General features: G+C 30.6%; 1 protein-coding gene across 2 annotated transcripts in view; it reads left to right on the top strand.

Annotated features, from left to right (window-relative positions):
* LOC134704915 (PDF receptor-like) overlaps nt 1-17,664 on the top strand; it is a 96,437-nt gene that overhangs the window by 37,677 nt on the left and 41,096 nt on the right. For both annotated transcript variants that reach the window (XM_063563697.1, XM_063563698.1), the window contains exon 3: nt 8,160-8,268. In XM_063563697.1, coding sequence (XP_063419767.1) covers nt 8,160-8,268 — 109 coding nt within the window. The remainder of the gene's footprint in view (nt 1-8,159; nt 8,269-17,664) is intronic.

Here is a 17,664-nt window from a genome sequence, read left to right as displayed (position 1 = left end):
AATAGATCAGTGTATAAACTGCTATCTCGTTAGTTGTTTATTCACTGTCCGGCTCCACCTTCTAGCACAAACAAAACACGAAAGACTAAGCAAATAAAAATTCCATATAAAATGCATACATAATCAACTAACAAATAATCATTCGGGTTAGGGTGATGCGTTAAACTAACTTTTACACCAACATCACTTTTACACTAGATGTATAACTCCTTACAGACCTAGCACTGAATAAAAAAAACCACTAATTCATTAACTTGAAGCTAAGGGATGCCTAGGGAGACAGCATACGAGACAGACTGTTTTTTCTCAAAATCATGTTCCTTTAATATTATCTATTTCATGTTTGCTGGTTTGCTTTGACATGAGAAAATAAATTAACATCCTGTTAAGTATATTGAGAAACTGAATAGTTCTTGGTGAACAAGCTTAAAATGGATTGATTTAAAATTTAAACAATGCTGATTCATGATTTCAAAAGCATGAATTGTTCAATTGCTGTTTAATAACTTTACTTTAGTGTTACTCTATTGAACAGTTAACATGTCTATAAACATTAAAGAATTTTAGATATTATAAGACGCAAACTTTACCCTACTATAAATGAGGTGAGGATTATCACTTTTCACAAATATGATTTTAATGTCTTAAACGATAAGTGTTTCTGCACATGAGAAAAAAAAAACGATACCAAAATAGATATGAGTAATGGTAGAAGGTTTTAGGTAAATTATACATGTTGAAATCTAAATAAAAACTGTATAAGAAGAATAAAACCAAGAGATAAGAAATTATATTCTTTCGTCATAATATTTAAAAAAAAAAAGAAGGAAAAAGGCAAATATTACCGACCTACATTTGCCTGACACATGGTGTTTTATTGTCTCATTATATAGAAAGTTAATAGCGAAAAGCTGAATGAACTCTAATTTTAATTTAAACGGATGTTTATCGGTAGGAAACAATATAATCTTCTTTAGAGAAAACATTTGTTGCCACTTATCTGTCATTCAACAAGTATTTTTGGTATCATTATTGACCACTACGTCCATTAGAACAGCATAAACACAAGCTGTCACTAAATCTTTCAAATTGTTACTTGTAATGTTATGGAATTACGAAGGAGTAAAATGAAAGGATGGCCTTCTTATAATCCCAAAATGACACATTTAACGACGAACTTAAATAGAATAACAGAAGTACTTTTCACTAAAAAATTCAATTATCATCTAGAGAACGAAACAGAAAGACCGTTGACGTTGTTAATGAATGTATTATCAGTTACACTGTGTTCTAGTGACATCAACGGGGTCAATAACTATCAAATGGTGCGATCGCGACCGGAGTTCGAACCCCAAATGAATGTGCTGACCACTGTATTGGGTCTACTCAACAATATTAAAACGAGTTTATCTTACCGAATATCTTAAAGGGGCGTTATCTAAGAGATATATAAAAAAGGAATATTTTGGTTCAATCATTTATGAAAGTGAAATAGTGAAATTATTATTTGCTTTGAACAGCGAGTTTGGTCCACTTTTGTTAAAACTAATAAAAAGCATTGCTTATGAATAATTCCAATGTAAGCGAATAATTCGACCAAGAACTAACAACAACATTGTAGTGTGGTTTAGCCAGGAGAACCAATTTGTCTCGATGAACATTTCAGTTAGATAACACAGACGTTTAAGAAAAGAAATTTTCTTCGGGTTGAAAAGTTTCTCAAGTTTGCTATATTTAAGTAGCATAACGATTTATAGATGAATACAGTTTCCTTTTATATTTTAGTGCAGGATATTCTAAAATATTATGATATTCGTATTCTATCTATGATCTGTCACAGAGTGTGCCTTTTCTCTCTGATCATTCTATATTTGTCCATCAACCTTTTTCGAAAAGTAAATTAGGATTTGAATTAAGTGTAATAAATTTACAAACAGTAATACAATCTTTATTTTGATGATTTTTTGCTAATCTTCAAATGTAAAATAATTCTTGTAGATTTTATAATTTAAACATGTTGGGGTGATTTGCATTTAATGTATTCAAAAGTAGGATTTTTTCGGAATACTAAGGATTTTCATATTACAGAAACAGTCGTATTTGGCAACACTTTTTGGAATGTTGGGTCCCCAATGCTCTTCGACTTTTAACTTGTTTAGCTTTTAAACTATTTTGATCTGAGAGTCACTACTGAGTCTTAAGTAGACAAAACTCGCGTCTTGCGTATCAAATTCTAACCATCTAATTTTGTCCGTCCTATATCCAATCATACCGATATATTTGATTCGTGCACCACTGTGAAGACAAAAAGTGCGTCTGATATACATAATTATAAGCGTGATGTTTTTATGCATTTTAACATTATTTAAACCATTTGTTTTAATTTCTTTTGAAAATATATAAAAAAACAATTTATAAATTTCTTGGATTTTCCTTCATCATCAAAAAACCTGATGCAACGTTAAGTAAGACTTACAGATGACAAATTTTCTTGCAAGTCGTTTTCCTATGACAACCTCGAATTGTTCCTAAAATAGAAGAATATAATGCTTTTTATGTAGTTAACAATATTTACATAATTGAATAAGACAGATACACCCACAAAACCGTCAATTAGGCAGGTATCTACGGGGCTTATAGAGAGCAAGTTTGATCATTTTAGGAATATCAAATTAAAGATTTCCCCTATGTTATACACTTCCTGTTGTTCATAGAAACTACATTGATATTGGCTAAATCAGTTTCAATAGCAGGGACAATAACGTGGACTGCATTTATGATTAAGTATGGGAGAACGAAATATATTTTGATTACTGTACTACCACAAGCAATTGGGATCTTTCTGTTTTTTAAAGCATGTGGCAGGGGTCTGTAGGGGACTTTTTAAAAATCTTTATATATTTGTTTGTCTTCACATTCATTGGTCTGATCTCATTAATAATTTTATTTTACAGAATTTTTTTTTAGTTATTCTATATTAGTAAATTAAAGTTTAGTAAAATTACGAGATGCTGTTATTGAATGAAAAAATTATCCGGAAACTAAATTTTGACTTTCGGTCTTGTAACCATTAATCTTGTCTTAGAATTTCTATTTTGTGCATATCTGTTCTATATCCGTAAATCATTACAAAATATATTTTTGTATACTTCTTTTTCATATTAGGTCAATTGCGCATATTAACTACTGCTTATATAATTTCTTATAAAATATAATCCTGTTTTCGTGAATCTGATAGTTGTCATTAACGAACCAATTTTTCTGCACCAGATGCGCATATCGACAGTACATGTCTCTTTAGTTATGCCCGAAGCCAAAATATTTGAAATCTAAATCTTATATAAAAGGTGATGAGCTATAATCCAAAAGGTCCAAAAAGAATAGCCAAATCCGTGAAAGGAATCAGAGCTTTGCATGCGGGAGATACTTTCCTAAATTTATAATAATTTCTAACATTTTGTAACAGCAAATATGTAAATATGAAGCTATGATAAAATTAATGTTTTTTTTTAAGGACACTTAGTTATTTCTACAATATGAATTTTATTTAAGTCTGTGTAATTTCTACTACTTATGATTGATTTTGATCACAATAATGTTGTCCTTGTATCCCCCCCCCCCCCCCCCCCGTTACTTATCGCGATATTCCATTTTTATGAGATCGTTTTAAGCTGGTTTGATAAACACCCGCCTTCTATATCTACTATATCCTCGCAATCGTTAATCATAAGCAATATATTTATCAAAAAAGACATTTTAATGTCAACCCAAGTACCAACTTTGACATGCAATTATGCAACGGATACGACACGTTATTAACTGTTAAGTACAAAAAAGTTCACTTTGCTCTGATGATGGCTGTGATATTCCATTAACGAGGCTTATATTTGCGTATATTATAAATTGTTGATTGGGATAGACTTTTCAGTGGTCGTTGACTTGCTTCTCCTCGACCTAACATTGACTTTTGTACATTCCAATTACTTTCCCACTTCCATGAAAATTTGACGAATTATTCTAGCCATTTTAGACAGATTTCGAAATTTACTGCCCGCCGCTATGAAGATGAATGAGCAATGAGTTTTATTTCTGTCATTTCAATATTAGAGCAACAGGTTATTCATATAAATGACAAGCTACATGTTTTGTTTGGCAGTTGTCGGAAATATTTCCCAGAAATTGATTTTACTGACCGAAGATATTTCAGAGATTCAAATCAATTTAATAAGCCGCATAACTATGTAACTAGAATGCTAGGTTATATGATTTGTGTGAATTTTCAAAATTTTGAAAAATGCCGAGATAAAAGTTAAATATTAAAAATACAGAACCTCGAAGAAAATTCAAAACGGAAAGTCCTTGATAAAATGATTTGATGATAAGCTCAAACACATCACACAAATAGATATTAATGCAAATATCACCTTCCTGAATTCAGACAGGCCTTTTCGTATGTAGAAAATGTAAGATTAAACCTGGTTTTATTTCTAGCCAAATCTCCTTCTGTATGTTCATTACCCATATTACTTATAAAATTGACTAAATGGTTCAATCTAATCGGTGAAATATTTATCAAAGGTACCAGGATTATAATTTAGCACGCCAGACGCGCGTTTCTTCTACATAAGACTCATCAGTGACGCTCATATCAAAATAATTTTAAAGCCAAACAGGTACATAATTGTAGAGCATTGAGGATCCAAAATTCCCAAAAGTTGTGCCAAATACGGCTAAGGTAATTCCTAAGATAAAAAAAGTCCCAAGTTGTTCGAATAATTTAAAGTTTTGTAAACAGGAAATTTATAAAATTTACCACATTATTAATATTCATGTCAACACCGAAGTGTTGACTACTGGGCTGGTGATACCCTCAGTAAAATTAACGACTACATTTCGGTATAATATGTTGAATATCGTCATGATTGCTTGATTGTTGTAAAGTTAAATTTACACTTCATCCTTAGTAACGTAGTTTTTATTTACCCCCTAAAATCCTTTTAGTTGATGTATTGTACGGCTGCTGTGATAGTCTATGTCTCCTTTATTCTATTTCACATATACATTGTTGTTATTAATACATTCTACGTATTGTTATGCGTTTACTTTTCTATATTGGCTAGAGGTATAGGGGGAGGGTTGATATATCATAAACATGTTTAACCCCGCCGCATTTTTGCGCCTGCCCCAAGTCAGGAGCCTCTGGTCTTTGTTAGTCTTGTATTATTTTAATTTTATTTTCTTGTGTACAATTTGGAAATTAGTATGGCGTTCATTATCACTGAACTAGTATACATTTGTTTATGGGCCAGCTGAAGGACGCCTCCGGGTGCGGGAATTTCTCGTTACATTGAAGACCTGTTGGTGACCTTCTGTTGTTTTTTCTATGGTCGGGTTGTTGTCTCTTTGATACATTACCCATTTCCATTCTCAATTTCATTGTATTTATTGTTGGTTGTAAAATAGGTGTAATAAACATAAAGTATAAAAAAAGAAGATTTAGTATGATTGCCAATACAACAACCAACTCTCCACAAGAGACCAAAAGGACACAAACATTAACAAATATAGGTCACCATACGGCTTTCAACAATGAACAAAGCCTATACATCATAGTCAGCTATAAAAGGTTCCGATATGACAATGTAAAACAAGAAAACGAGAAAACTAACGGCCTTTTTTTTATATAAAAATACACTTTTACTATTTCTTCTTAAAACGTTGTTTCCTTAAATTTCCCCCCTTTCTAAATGATCATGGTGTCATTAAGGATCCAAGGATTTTTTGAAAGGGAAATAACGAGTTATACACAGTTTAAAACAACGAATCAACATAACACTAAAGTATAACAAAAAAAACCCAAAAAACAATACAACATACAAAGAAACGAATTTATTAAATAAAAATGCCATATTCCTGACTTGGTAAAGTACATTTTTAACACAAACTGGTGAGTTGAACATGGATTTGTGGCCAGCCAAACCTCCGCGCTTACTGACATTATTAAATATACCGCTGAAATGACAACATTACATATTAAACGTCTTAAAAGGCCTTCCTATGCAAAGATTGAGTACTGACGGATGGATGTTCTTCAAAAATTTTGATTTTGGCACAGGTGTAGGTGCTGGGAATTAATCAAATAGTGTATTCTGCACTATTCCTTTCAAATATCATGAGGACATCAGAGGTCCCTAAATATGCAGTAAAACAACATGGACTTTTCACGTCTTTTCTAGTTTTCAAATGCTCTGAGTGCATTCTTTTGCTGTTTTGCTACGTATGATCAATTTACCTTTTAGTGCTCAATCTGGTCCAAACGAACCAGCTGCTTCATTTAATGGGCTTTATTTATACATCAAATGAAACGTCTCGTTAGTCCATGTTCATGCTTTACAGACTCCATTAGCAGGGTCATTCTCCTAAAACAAACACTATTGTAAAGACTAATAGCAAATATATGTTTTTTTCAAATCACTAAATCTTTTGATACCAAAATAGTTATTCAATCTGTTTTACCTATAATGCCATTTGACTAAGTATGTATTCCCATGGTGGAAGATTCATGCAAAGCAGGAGACACCTTTACTTGATTTGTTAAATTTGAGCATCTGATACATGCATATAAACCATAATTGCTTAAATAAATGCTCGTCATTAACAGCAACAGCAATAAGGCGTTATATCTATATTTCCCCTTTTATTTTAGGGGGAGGGGATGGTGATAGAGAGGTGGGGAGAGAGGCAAGTTAACATTCTTGGATTTATGGTTTTGAAATGGACATATATTTTGTACAAATGTCAGGCTATAGTTCATTTTGTGGTTCGTGTTGCTAAGTCTTTAGTTTTCAATGTTGTATCTTATATACTATTGCCTATTTGTCTTTGTATGTTTTATCCATGGCGTTGTCAGTTTTCGATCTAAGAGTCTGGTATCTTTACCCCCTTTTTTTCAGCTGCATGAAGGTTTTTTACATATCGATTTTTTTTCAAATGCCGCTGTTTAAAGATGTAAATTATGATCAAAATTAGTAAAAGCAGTTACATTTATAATTATCTGAATGTCCTATTTAAAGAACATAAGCCATTTCTTATTTACTTGTATGGTTTCATCAATATATTTTGTCTGAGTCCAAATATGCAGATAATTATAATTTTGTTGACACATTTCATTTTCACTGTGATATGATTCCGGTAAAAATTATATTAGGTTAATGAATCTATTTTTCTTTATATATGTATATATATGAATATTTGTATATTTGTATATATGTAAAATAAATTAAGATAACACTCATCCCTAAACATTCATGCGTCTGGCTTATTAAATATCAATCCTAGTATATACGATGGCTTTATTTTCGAGCTACAAAGTATGTCATTAGTACTATGTTAATTTATTTTTATTTATACAAATAATCGGATTATTAGAACTGTGTTATAGCGCAATCCGTGAGTTCAATAGTATTTTTTGTTCATCTAATGTCTATGTCGTGATCGATTTTTGCAACAAGGAACGTTCAAGAATGTATATCATCACTTGTATGTTTTCTGTATTATTCGAATGGCATGTGGTTGGAAAGAACACTTTCATAACAATAAGTTTTCGTAAAATCATTCTCGAAGAGATTTGAAATAGCGAAACCTTTAAAATAATTCTGAGAATACTGTTACAGATTCTTACATCAAACTATTGTTATAATATAGTGATGATACAATTGTAAAGGGTACTAATAAATTACAATAGTTAAGTCCAAGTTAATTAAACTTAGTTGTCGAATAAAACAACTAAAATGAGCTAAACTAGTTTGAACTACAAGACGTTATTTACGTAAAACATTACATAAAATGACACGAGAATTAAGCTAGCAAATTATATATAAAGTGATTGTGATTTTACAAAGGCATGAATGATGACATTAGTATCATGGCCAATAAATCCATGCTATATTGATCTTCAAATTGTAACATGTACAGGTGATAGTGTACGAATCTGACAGGCAAGAAGATTTTTTATTCAGTAATCGATACAGCAGTGAACAGTTAGTTAAATCGTCTTTGAAACAGTTACTAAACAAATATCAACCATGTCTGAAGTTATTAGGTAATATACAGAGATTTTCGTTGACTGGATTAACTTATCATATGCACTTATTATTCAGGATGGAAATGGAAACGCAACTGATAGTATTATGAAAGAACCTTGGAATTACAGGAGTGAATCTGAATGTCTGACAGGACTTGCAGATAACTTATATGGCAAAGATGATGGTAAGTTTTTTTTCAGTCATCATAACAGAAATTTAATATTTTTATAATTGATAAGTGACTTTCATTTATTGAATCAAGCTTTCATATATATTCTTTATTTGTTTGATTCAAATCAACAACAAATATACTTTTCTTTGTTAGTTCGATGATACGCTTTTGCTATATTAATTCAATAATAAACTCAACTAATTCATTCCACGATCTCGTAAAGAGTCATAATCGTCATTTCATTTTAACTGTAGGTCTGCTTTGGGTATTTAAATTTATACCTTGTGATAATTTTACTGTCTCAATCTATTATAAATTACCTGTGGTCACCAGTGGGCATCAGTTCTTACTTTTTCTTAATAACGATCAGGCTAATCTGATATGAAACAGTTCAAAACAGTTCTGTCTAGCTAAAAAAACCTTTTTTTCTACCTTTGGAACAATTGTGTCTACCTTCGAACACATCTGGAATATGACAGTTGTTACCCATTCGTTTGATTTGTTTGAGCTTTTGATTTTGCCATTTGATTATGGACTTTGAATTTTTCTTGGCGTTCGGTGTTTTTAGTTGTTTTGCTTTTCACCCTAGAACAGCCATTACGTGAAACTGATAGAATTAGTTATATGGTAGAACCGACAAAATAAGTTTGATAATAGAGCTGTTAGAATCAGTTCGGAGGAATACTCAACCAAAACTGTTATTTTTTTGGACTGTAAAGTTCAGTTCTAGGACAGGACTGTCTGACTCCGTTCTATGTTAGAACGACGTAAATAATAGAAGTTCCCGTCATGATATAAACAGTTTTTTTCCAGTCAGTCGTATTTTATATAAAAAAAACCTAAAAAGTAAGAAATAAATACATTCAAAGATGCATTTTTTTATTACTTTTATCTTAATTTTTATAAATAATCTTAATCGAACTTTTTCCTTTGTAAATAATGATGAATAGGCAGTTATGAAATAAAATTGTATATGAGGACCTATATTGTAGTTATTTATTGTTGATATATAAGTAATTTAAGGCATTAAATTTAACAACAGTTTATATAGAAAAAACAACTTTAAAAGTAGCAACGATTTAACAGAATCTTTTTTTTAATACAGCTTTTAATAGATAAATTAGAATGTAAAAAATGAAAGAATTGAGTAAAATACATTAGAAAGATTAATAGTTAATTTAATATATAGAAGGATCTGCCAAAATCCGGTTTAATAATATAACTATTTAAACCTGTTCTAAGGTAGAACTTTCTTAAACTTTTGTTAATGTTAAATATCCGAAGTAAGAACCTTCCATAACTGTTCTACGGTAGTTATCAAAGGTACCAGAATTATAATTTAGTACGCCAGACGCGTGTTTCGTCCACAAAAGACTCACCAGTGACACTCATATCAAAATATTTATATAGCCAAACAAGTACAAAGTTAAAAAGCATTGAGGATCCAAAATTCCAAAAAGTTGTGCGAAGTACGACTAAGGCAATCCTTAGTTTTTCGAAAAACGAAAAGTTTTGTAAACAGGAAATCTATTAAATGACCAAATTAGTCATTGTTAATGTGCTAGGACAACTTTTAAAATAGTTTTAGTACAGAAAATGAGATGTGCCTGAACCAAGTCTACCAATTTGCGCTTTAACTTTGCCATCTGATTATGGACGTTTCGTTTTGAATTCTGTGTTTTTTTATTATTATTTTTTTTTATAACAATTCTTAGCAGATTTTAAAAGAGACTAAAACTGATCCCAACTGTATTTATTGACATAGTGAATGTCGTCAATTCTAAACAAAACGACGAAAATTTTACAAAAACATTAATACAATATCATGCAATTCATTCAATAACGTACAATAAAAAAAATGCATTCAAACAAACATATACATTGAGAAGAAGAAAATTATTATTTCGCTTTATTAAAAAATGTAAACATTAATCTTGGCAATTTCTACACAGTTTCTACATTAATAAATGTATGTACCAAGTCAGGGATTTTTAAATTTGTGTTGGTGTACCTGAGCTGTTAATTATGCCATTTTCCGTTTTGATTTTTTTGTCGGAGTTTGATATTTTTGTTATTTGACTTTTTGTTATTTCACATTTCCTTTTTCACGGAAGAAATTCATGGAAAATATCCCTATTTAAGAATTATATATGTAAGTTTGAAAAGTGTACAATACCAGCAATTTGTAACAAGGACTATTCAGCAATACATTCATATACATGTGGTATACATATATAAATAAACTCATCATAGATACCAGGACTAAATTTTGTATATAGGTGTAATACCACCATTGATTTTCCCCTATTAGTCTTTGTTAAATTTGCACTTTTCAAAAAAATGTGCAGAATTTATCTTTGTTTCAAATAAAGAAATATTAGGCATGAGTAAAGTTTTATCCTGTCCAGTTCTATAGAAAAAGTTTCACATCACATTTCATTGCATATAAGAAAATAACCATCATTGTAAGTTAACCAATCGAATTTCTCCCCTTATTCTATCTGTGTACAAGGTTTAGGCACCATGTAACCTCAAGATTACAAAATTTTCTATAGAAATCACAAATAAAAAATAATGGTGTTTTGAAATACCCAAGACATATGTTTATGACACAGAAATAGTTTTACTGCAATAAAATGAAGGATTAATTACCTACAACGGTCAAATTCAATGGAATATTTTTTTAGACCTACTTTCGTATGCAACCGGATGTTACGTACCATGATTTGGTGGTATTACACCTAAAGAAGACCTTTTTGTTCAATAAACTGAATGTGACTTTTTCCCTATGTAATACTGGTTATTTCAAGCATTTCTGTCAAGTTTTGTCTTAATCAGTTCAATAGTTTTAGAAAAATCTAGTTTAATGAAAGACGACATCTACAGCGATTCGAGCAAAGTTTCTTCGACAAATCCAAACCAAGCCGCATCAAGATAGAATAGAGTGTGGACCAATACATGATCAAATATCTATCTTATCTGCCTACAAACAGTTGGAAATGATACCCAAGATGATTTTAGGAAGATAAAATACCACTAATAAACCTCTTTGTCTTCTTTATAAGGTCTCTTTGGGTCAATTTATACCACTCATTTCCTCAAAATTTCAACTTTTCAGGCCAATAAATAAAAATATTGGGGTAACTTTCACTCATTTATGGTAGAAATGTTATAAGAAATGAGTAATTGAAGCATTTTAGCAGAATGAACAATCCATATTAAAGTTTACTGTCTCCAAGGAGGTTTCAATAAGTCCTTACGTAAAGTCAAATTTACGCCGCGTTCCAAAGAGGGACATAAAAGGCTTCTCTTTTAGTGAATAACTTGTCGTTACAACATTAAAAATAATTTCATCTACTTATAACTATATATTTATTTAAGTATTACCTAGGAAAATGTTATATCATAGCAAAATATAGGAAATAAGGAGAAAAAGCCCACCCCATTCCAAAAAAAAAATATATGCACTTAGTATGGCTTATTCTGTCAACTGAATATTCATGGTACAGTCCTATTTCAAGACAATTTTCTCATAAAATGTGTTTTGGAGACTCAATCCACTCAGAATATTTCATTTTTTGTATTATTTCACTTAAATAGCAAGAAATTTTAACACATGAGATTACTCAAAAGGCCATAGGTGCATGTACAGCTTCCCATATTAGGTGTAATACCACCATTGATTTTCCCCTATTAGTCTTTGTTAAATTTGCACTTTTCAAAATATTGTACAGAATTTATCTTTGTTTCAAATAAAGAAATACTTGACATGAGTAAAGTTTTATCCTGTCCAGTTCTATAGAAAAAGTTTCACATAACATTTCATTGCATATAAGAAAATAACCATCATTGGAAGTTAACCAATCAAATTTCTCCCCTTATTTATCTGTGTACAAGGTTTAGGCACCATGTAACCTCAAGATTACAAAATTTTCTATAGAAATCACAAATAAAAAATAATGGTTTTTTGAAATACCCAAGACATATGTTTATGACACAGAAATAGTTTTACTGCAATAAAATGAAGGATTAATTACCTACAACGGTCAAATTCAAGGGAATATTTTTCAGACCTACTTTTGTATGCAACCGGATGTTACGTACCATGATTTGGTGGTATTACACCTATACGCCAGACGCGCGTTTCGTCTACAAAAGACTCATCAGTGACGCTCGAATCTAAAAAAGTTTAAAATGGCCAAATAAAATACGAAGTTTAAGAGCATTGAGGACCAAAATTCCTGAAAGTTTTGCCAAATACAGATAAGGTAATCTATGCCTGACATAGAAAAGCCTTAGTTTTTCAAAAATTTAAAATTTTGTGAACAATAAATTCATTAACATAACCATATCAATGATAATTCATGTCAGCTCAAAAGTGCTGACTACTGGGCTAGTGATACCCTCGGGCAAATAAATCTCCACCAGCAGTGGCATCGACCCAGTGGTAGTAAATAAACTCATTATAGATACCAGGACTAAATTTTGTATATACGCCAGACGCGCGTTTCGTCTACAAAAGAGTTGTCAGTGACGCTCGAATCCAAAAAAGTTTAAATTGGCCAAATGAAATACGAAGTGTAAGAGCATTGAGGATCAAAATTCCTAAATGTTTTGCCAAATACAGCTAAGGAAATCTATGCCTGATGTTGGAAAGCCTTTAAGTTAGTATTTCAAAAATGCAAAATTTTGTTAACAGAAAACTTTTAAAAATCACCATATCAATGATAATTCATGTCAGCTCAAAAGTGCTGACTACTGGGCTAGTGATACCCTCGGGGAAATAAATCTCCACCAGCAGTGACATCGACCCAGTGGTAGTAAATAAACTCATCATAGATATAAGGACTACATTTTGTATATACGTCAGACGCGCGTTTCGTCTACAAAAGACTCATCAGTGACGCTAGATTCCAAAAAAGTTTAAAAGGGCCAAATACATTACGAAGTTTAAGAGCATTGAGGACCAACATTCCTAACTATTTTGCCAAATACAGCTTAGGTAATCTATGCCTGAGGTAGAAAAGCCTTAGTATTTCAAAAATGCAAAATTTTGTGAACAGTAATTTTATAAAGATAACCATAAATGTATACTATGTTTTTCCCTTTTTTTGTTTATATATGTTGAGCATCAGCATGATCTAGTACAAAGTATAAAAATTTAAGCTTAAGGTAGCACAATACAAAGATTTTATAACTCCAACTACCAAGTTTTAAAATGCTGTAACTTTCCTAATAATGCTTGAAAATTTATAAAAGTGGTAGTTTTGGATAGCTAAAAGATTACTCTTTCAAATTAATGCAATGTTAGCATTATGCAACAATTATGTAACCAATTATTATGTTAACGGTGTCTAAAATATTTTTCACCAAATTTTCACCTTCAAATGAAATTAGCTTCTGCATAGGTATCCCTAGAGGCTTGATTTTATTATATGTTGTTCCTATGGCCATTATCTACAAAAGGGTGTCTCAGATTTCAGATAGAATATATAGAACAAATTTTACACCTAATTAAACATTATCTTCTTTTATATGGTTAGGATGTTTCACTAATTGGAGATTTATGAGAGAATAGAATACCATAGAGACAATCTGAGACACCCTTTTGAAGCCCATGATGTGTTGATTAAGATTTCGTTAAAATTTTCTGTATAGTTAAAAAGATGAAAGAGCTAAATTCATTCAAGTGACCTTACCCAGATTTTGCCACTAATTACATAATAATTGATTACATAATGATTGCATAATAAAAATATTACATTCATTTAAAAGATTAATCTTTTATCTATCTATATGTACCTTTTTTATTATTTTCTATGCATTCATAAGAAAGTTACAGCATTTCAATTGTTAGTGATTGGAAGTAAAAAAATCTTTGTATTGTGCTACCTTAAATCCAAAACAACTTCAGCTGATATGAGTTGCCACTGCAACATCCCGTTAAAAGTTTAATTTTGAATAAACGTTATATATCAATTTTTATAATGAACATTTGGCATTTGATTTACATAATAGATTTAATATGATAAAAAAAAATAGTTTCAATATCTATTTTGAAATACAATATTGGAATAAATTTGAGTTGACGTGAGGACTGAAGTACAAATTTATTGCATAACTGTAATATTTCAACACTTAATTTGGAAATATTTTTAAACTGCTTTGTTTTTTGTCCATGGATTTATGAGTTTTGAACAGCGGTATACTACTGTTGCCTTTATTTACTGATGTGAAAAAATGGTTGTTCAAATATCTAAAAAAAAAAAAATATATTTATTCTCAAAAAAATCATTGAACTCCTATTCGAATTTAATATCTCTTTCAAAGGACAATTAAAGTTAAAGAATATAGCCTATCTTGTATATTCTGAAACGTAACAGCTCTTTAATATAATGTTTAATCAATATGAAGGAACCCTTTTATCAAATGCTGATTTCACATATTTCAAGATTTTATTTCTTAGTTAATTGTGTAAGAACTTAGTGGTTATGATTTATCTTTATATGGATGAATTCGAGATGGTTACAATTACAAAATCAAATTAACGAACGAATGAAATTCTAATTTATTATTAATGATCAGTGATTTTAATGCATATGATTAGAGGCCTCTAATACAAGGTTTGCTAAAGGAAACTATACACCCTTGTCTAAATTTGATACAAGTCAATTTGGTGACTGTTTATATCTTTATCTGTCTATTACAATACAATTTCATTTAAAGATTCACCAAAACATTTTGATGCTTCTCAGAACTTTGATGTTAATTTAAAAACAAAATCATGAACAAAATCCTATGTCGGTGTAGTGTAAAATATTTGATTTATGTATGAAAAATATTCAGTCGTTTGAAAATCTAGCTCTAGAATGAAAATGCAAAAAAAAAAATTACAATGTTCATTTCTGGATAGATGATTGTTATTAGCTTATATTAGTACGATCAAGTCTAGCAGTAAATTGATTAAAAAGTCAAATCGCAAAAAAACTGAACTCCGAGATAAATTGAAAATGGAAAGTCCCTATTCAAATGGTAAAATCAAAAGCTAAAACACACCAAACGTATTGCCAACAACTGTCACATTCCTGGCTTGATACAAGCATTTTCGTATGAAGAAAATGATTGATTGAACCTGGTCTTACAGCTAGCTAAACATTTCACTTGCAAGACATTTGCATCAAATTCCATTATTTTTACAACGATGCATGTACAAAACAAATAGACATAATACAAGTATGTATAAATGTAAAAATAGGGGTACAGCAGTCAACATCGTGTTATAAACTTATTCACTATAAAAAAAAACATAACATGTAACAAAGAGGCATATATCAAATATAACATCCTCAATCATTGCTTTTTAAATTAAAAAGACAATAACAGATTTCTACTAAGAGTACTGAAAACATGTAAATATAGCCATGCATAAGAGCATGCCGATGATAATGACTTGCAACAAACATTTAAAAAAAAACGTCAACGAAAACCGTTTACTATGATACTTACCACGCCCATTCATGAAATAAATATGGGGACAACAACAAATGACTACCACTAATTCATAGGCTCCTGGCTCGGGAAAAATAAAAAAAATAAAATATATAGACCACTGTTCGGCCTATCATCCACATAGTTACTTATATTATCGTTTTGTTTTATAACATTCGTGTTATTTCTATAGACAGATTACCCAGTTTAGTGTTGTATTAAGTCTTTATGTTTTGTTTGAATATGATATCGAATATGATTGACTATCAATTAGTATCAATGTGTGTACACTGAGTTAATTCATTTTATTTAAGTTCGCTATTAATATAATGTTTATTAATTATTTACTCATAAAACTAACGGATGGTATATATGGGTTATGCTCCTCTTTTATTTATGTATTTGGCTAATTCGATATTCTATACATCACACTTTTTACCAATAAACCTAGACATGAGGTAACAAATCTATGTATTATCACAATATCACCATACATTTTTTTTGTCATTTTATCCCATAAATGTGAAGATAATTTTTCGAGATACGGTGAAAGTGGACAGCAGAAAATCGAATTAGTCTCGTGATAAAGTGGCGCACTGGGAATTATCAATCACAAGTCTTAGTATGAACAAAATTACGTTACTGATGTTTCGCATAAATAATAGCTTGTAAATGGCACCAAAATCCGATAAAGGCTTCTGTTTGTTGAATTATTAGGGAATGCTACATTGTGCATGCAATGTATATTAGTAAAATTAGACGTGATGAAAAAGCCTCTAAGTAATGCTTTTCCCGGTATCGATGAAAAACATTAAGACATGCAAGGTATGAGAGTATTAATCTGGAATCGTATATTTTCTTTTAACCATCCTATCTAACGCTAACGACACAAGGGATACAAGTATGTTTTTCGACATTCAATGTTGATGAACCAATGAAATAATTAATATATCTTTAACCTACCTTCCAGTTAGCTTCAATGGAAATTTGTTTGCTAATATGCGTCAACGCCGTTGTTAGCGTGTGCATTTGTGTGGTGCATAGTATTGCAACATGAAAAGTTACCCAAATAACCCAAATATCGCCTTAAGTCGTTATATGGAATTAAAAACAAATTCACAAAATATGCATGCATAATTTTACAAGGTGCAAACTAGTTTTCCCTAAAAAGAATTATTTGAAAGATACCTTCCGATTGTAAAGTGTCAGGTTGTAAATAACTATATAGTATTAGGTCTTAATACTTCTATCAAATTATTGATTTTTTTTTTTTTATCTAAGGTATGTTTTTGTATCGAGCGTACCTGACGCGAGTATTTTTATAAATCCTCCACATTTTACTGTGTATTGCTATTCTTTATAAACGCATTAATTAACCAAAATCAAAGGCAAACTCGAGTTTGAATGTTTTAATTTATAAGTATACCTCTAATAAAATACCTACTGTTTAAGGTTAAATGTCATTCAATTTAAATAATTGCTTAGTGAAAAAAAATTATGATCTGCTAATAACAAGTGGTGAAGCACAGCACTATATAGTGAAATCTTTACGTTTCATTGCAAAATATCTGAAGTGTTTTCGTGAGTAATTATATCATATACATGCATTACCGGTAAATTTAAGTACTTTTATTTGTCTCACTCTTTTCCTCTGACGTAGAATCAATATATGTTCATTTTTCATTTTTTGTCTATTCGTTATATGATTTGCTGAAATTATCCTGAATAAAATAGTTGGTTTGGTGGTAAGCTTCCGTCTAAATGCTGACGGTCAATACTTTATTTCATCAAATTACGTCAAGATTGTTGTGTTTTTTGTCGTAGACGCCAAATTAACGTCTAGATTTAACAGCAATCAGGTCAATTTAGGTTACGATGAGCTCAAATAGGCTTCTTAATTTGTTTAAAAAAAGAGGAACG

Source organism: Mytilus trossulus, chromosome 2 (genome assembly GCF_036588685.1).
Source record: "Mytilus trossulus isolate FHL-02 chromosome 2, PNRI_Mtr1.1.1.hap1, whole genome shotgun sequence".
Taxonomy (NCBI): domain Eukaryota; kingdom Metazoa; phylum Mollusca; class Bivalvia; order Mytilida; family Mytilidae; genus Mytilus; species Mytilus trossulus.
The sequence above is the reverse complement of the archived record's forward strand: the minus strand, read 5'-3'. Positions and strand labels throughout refer to the sequence as shown.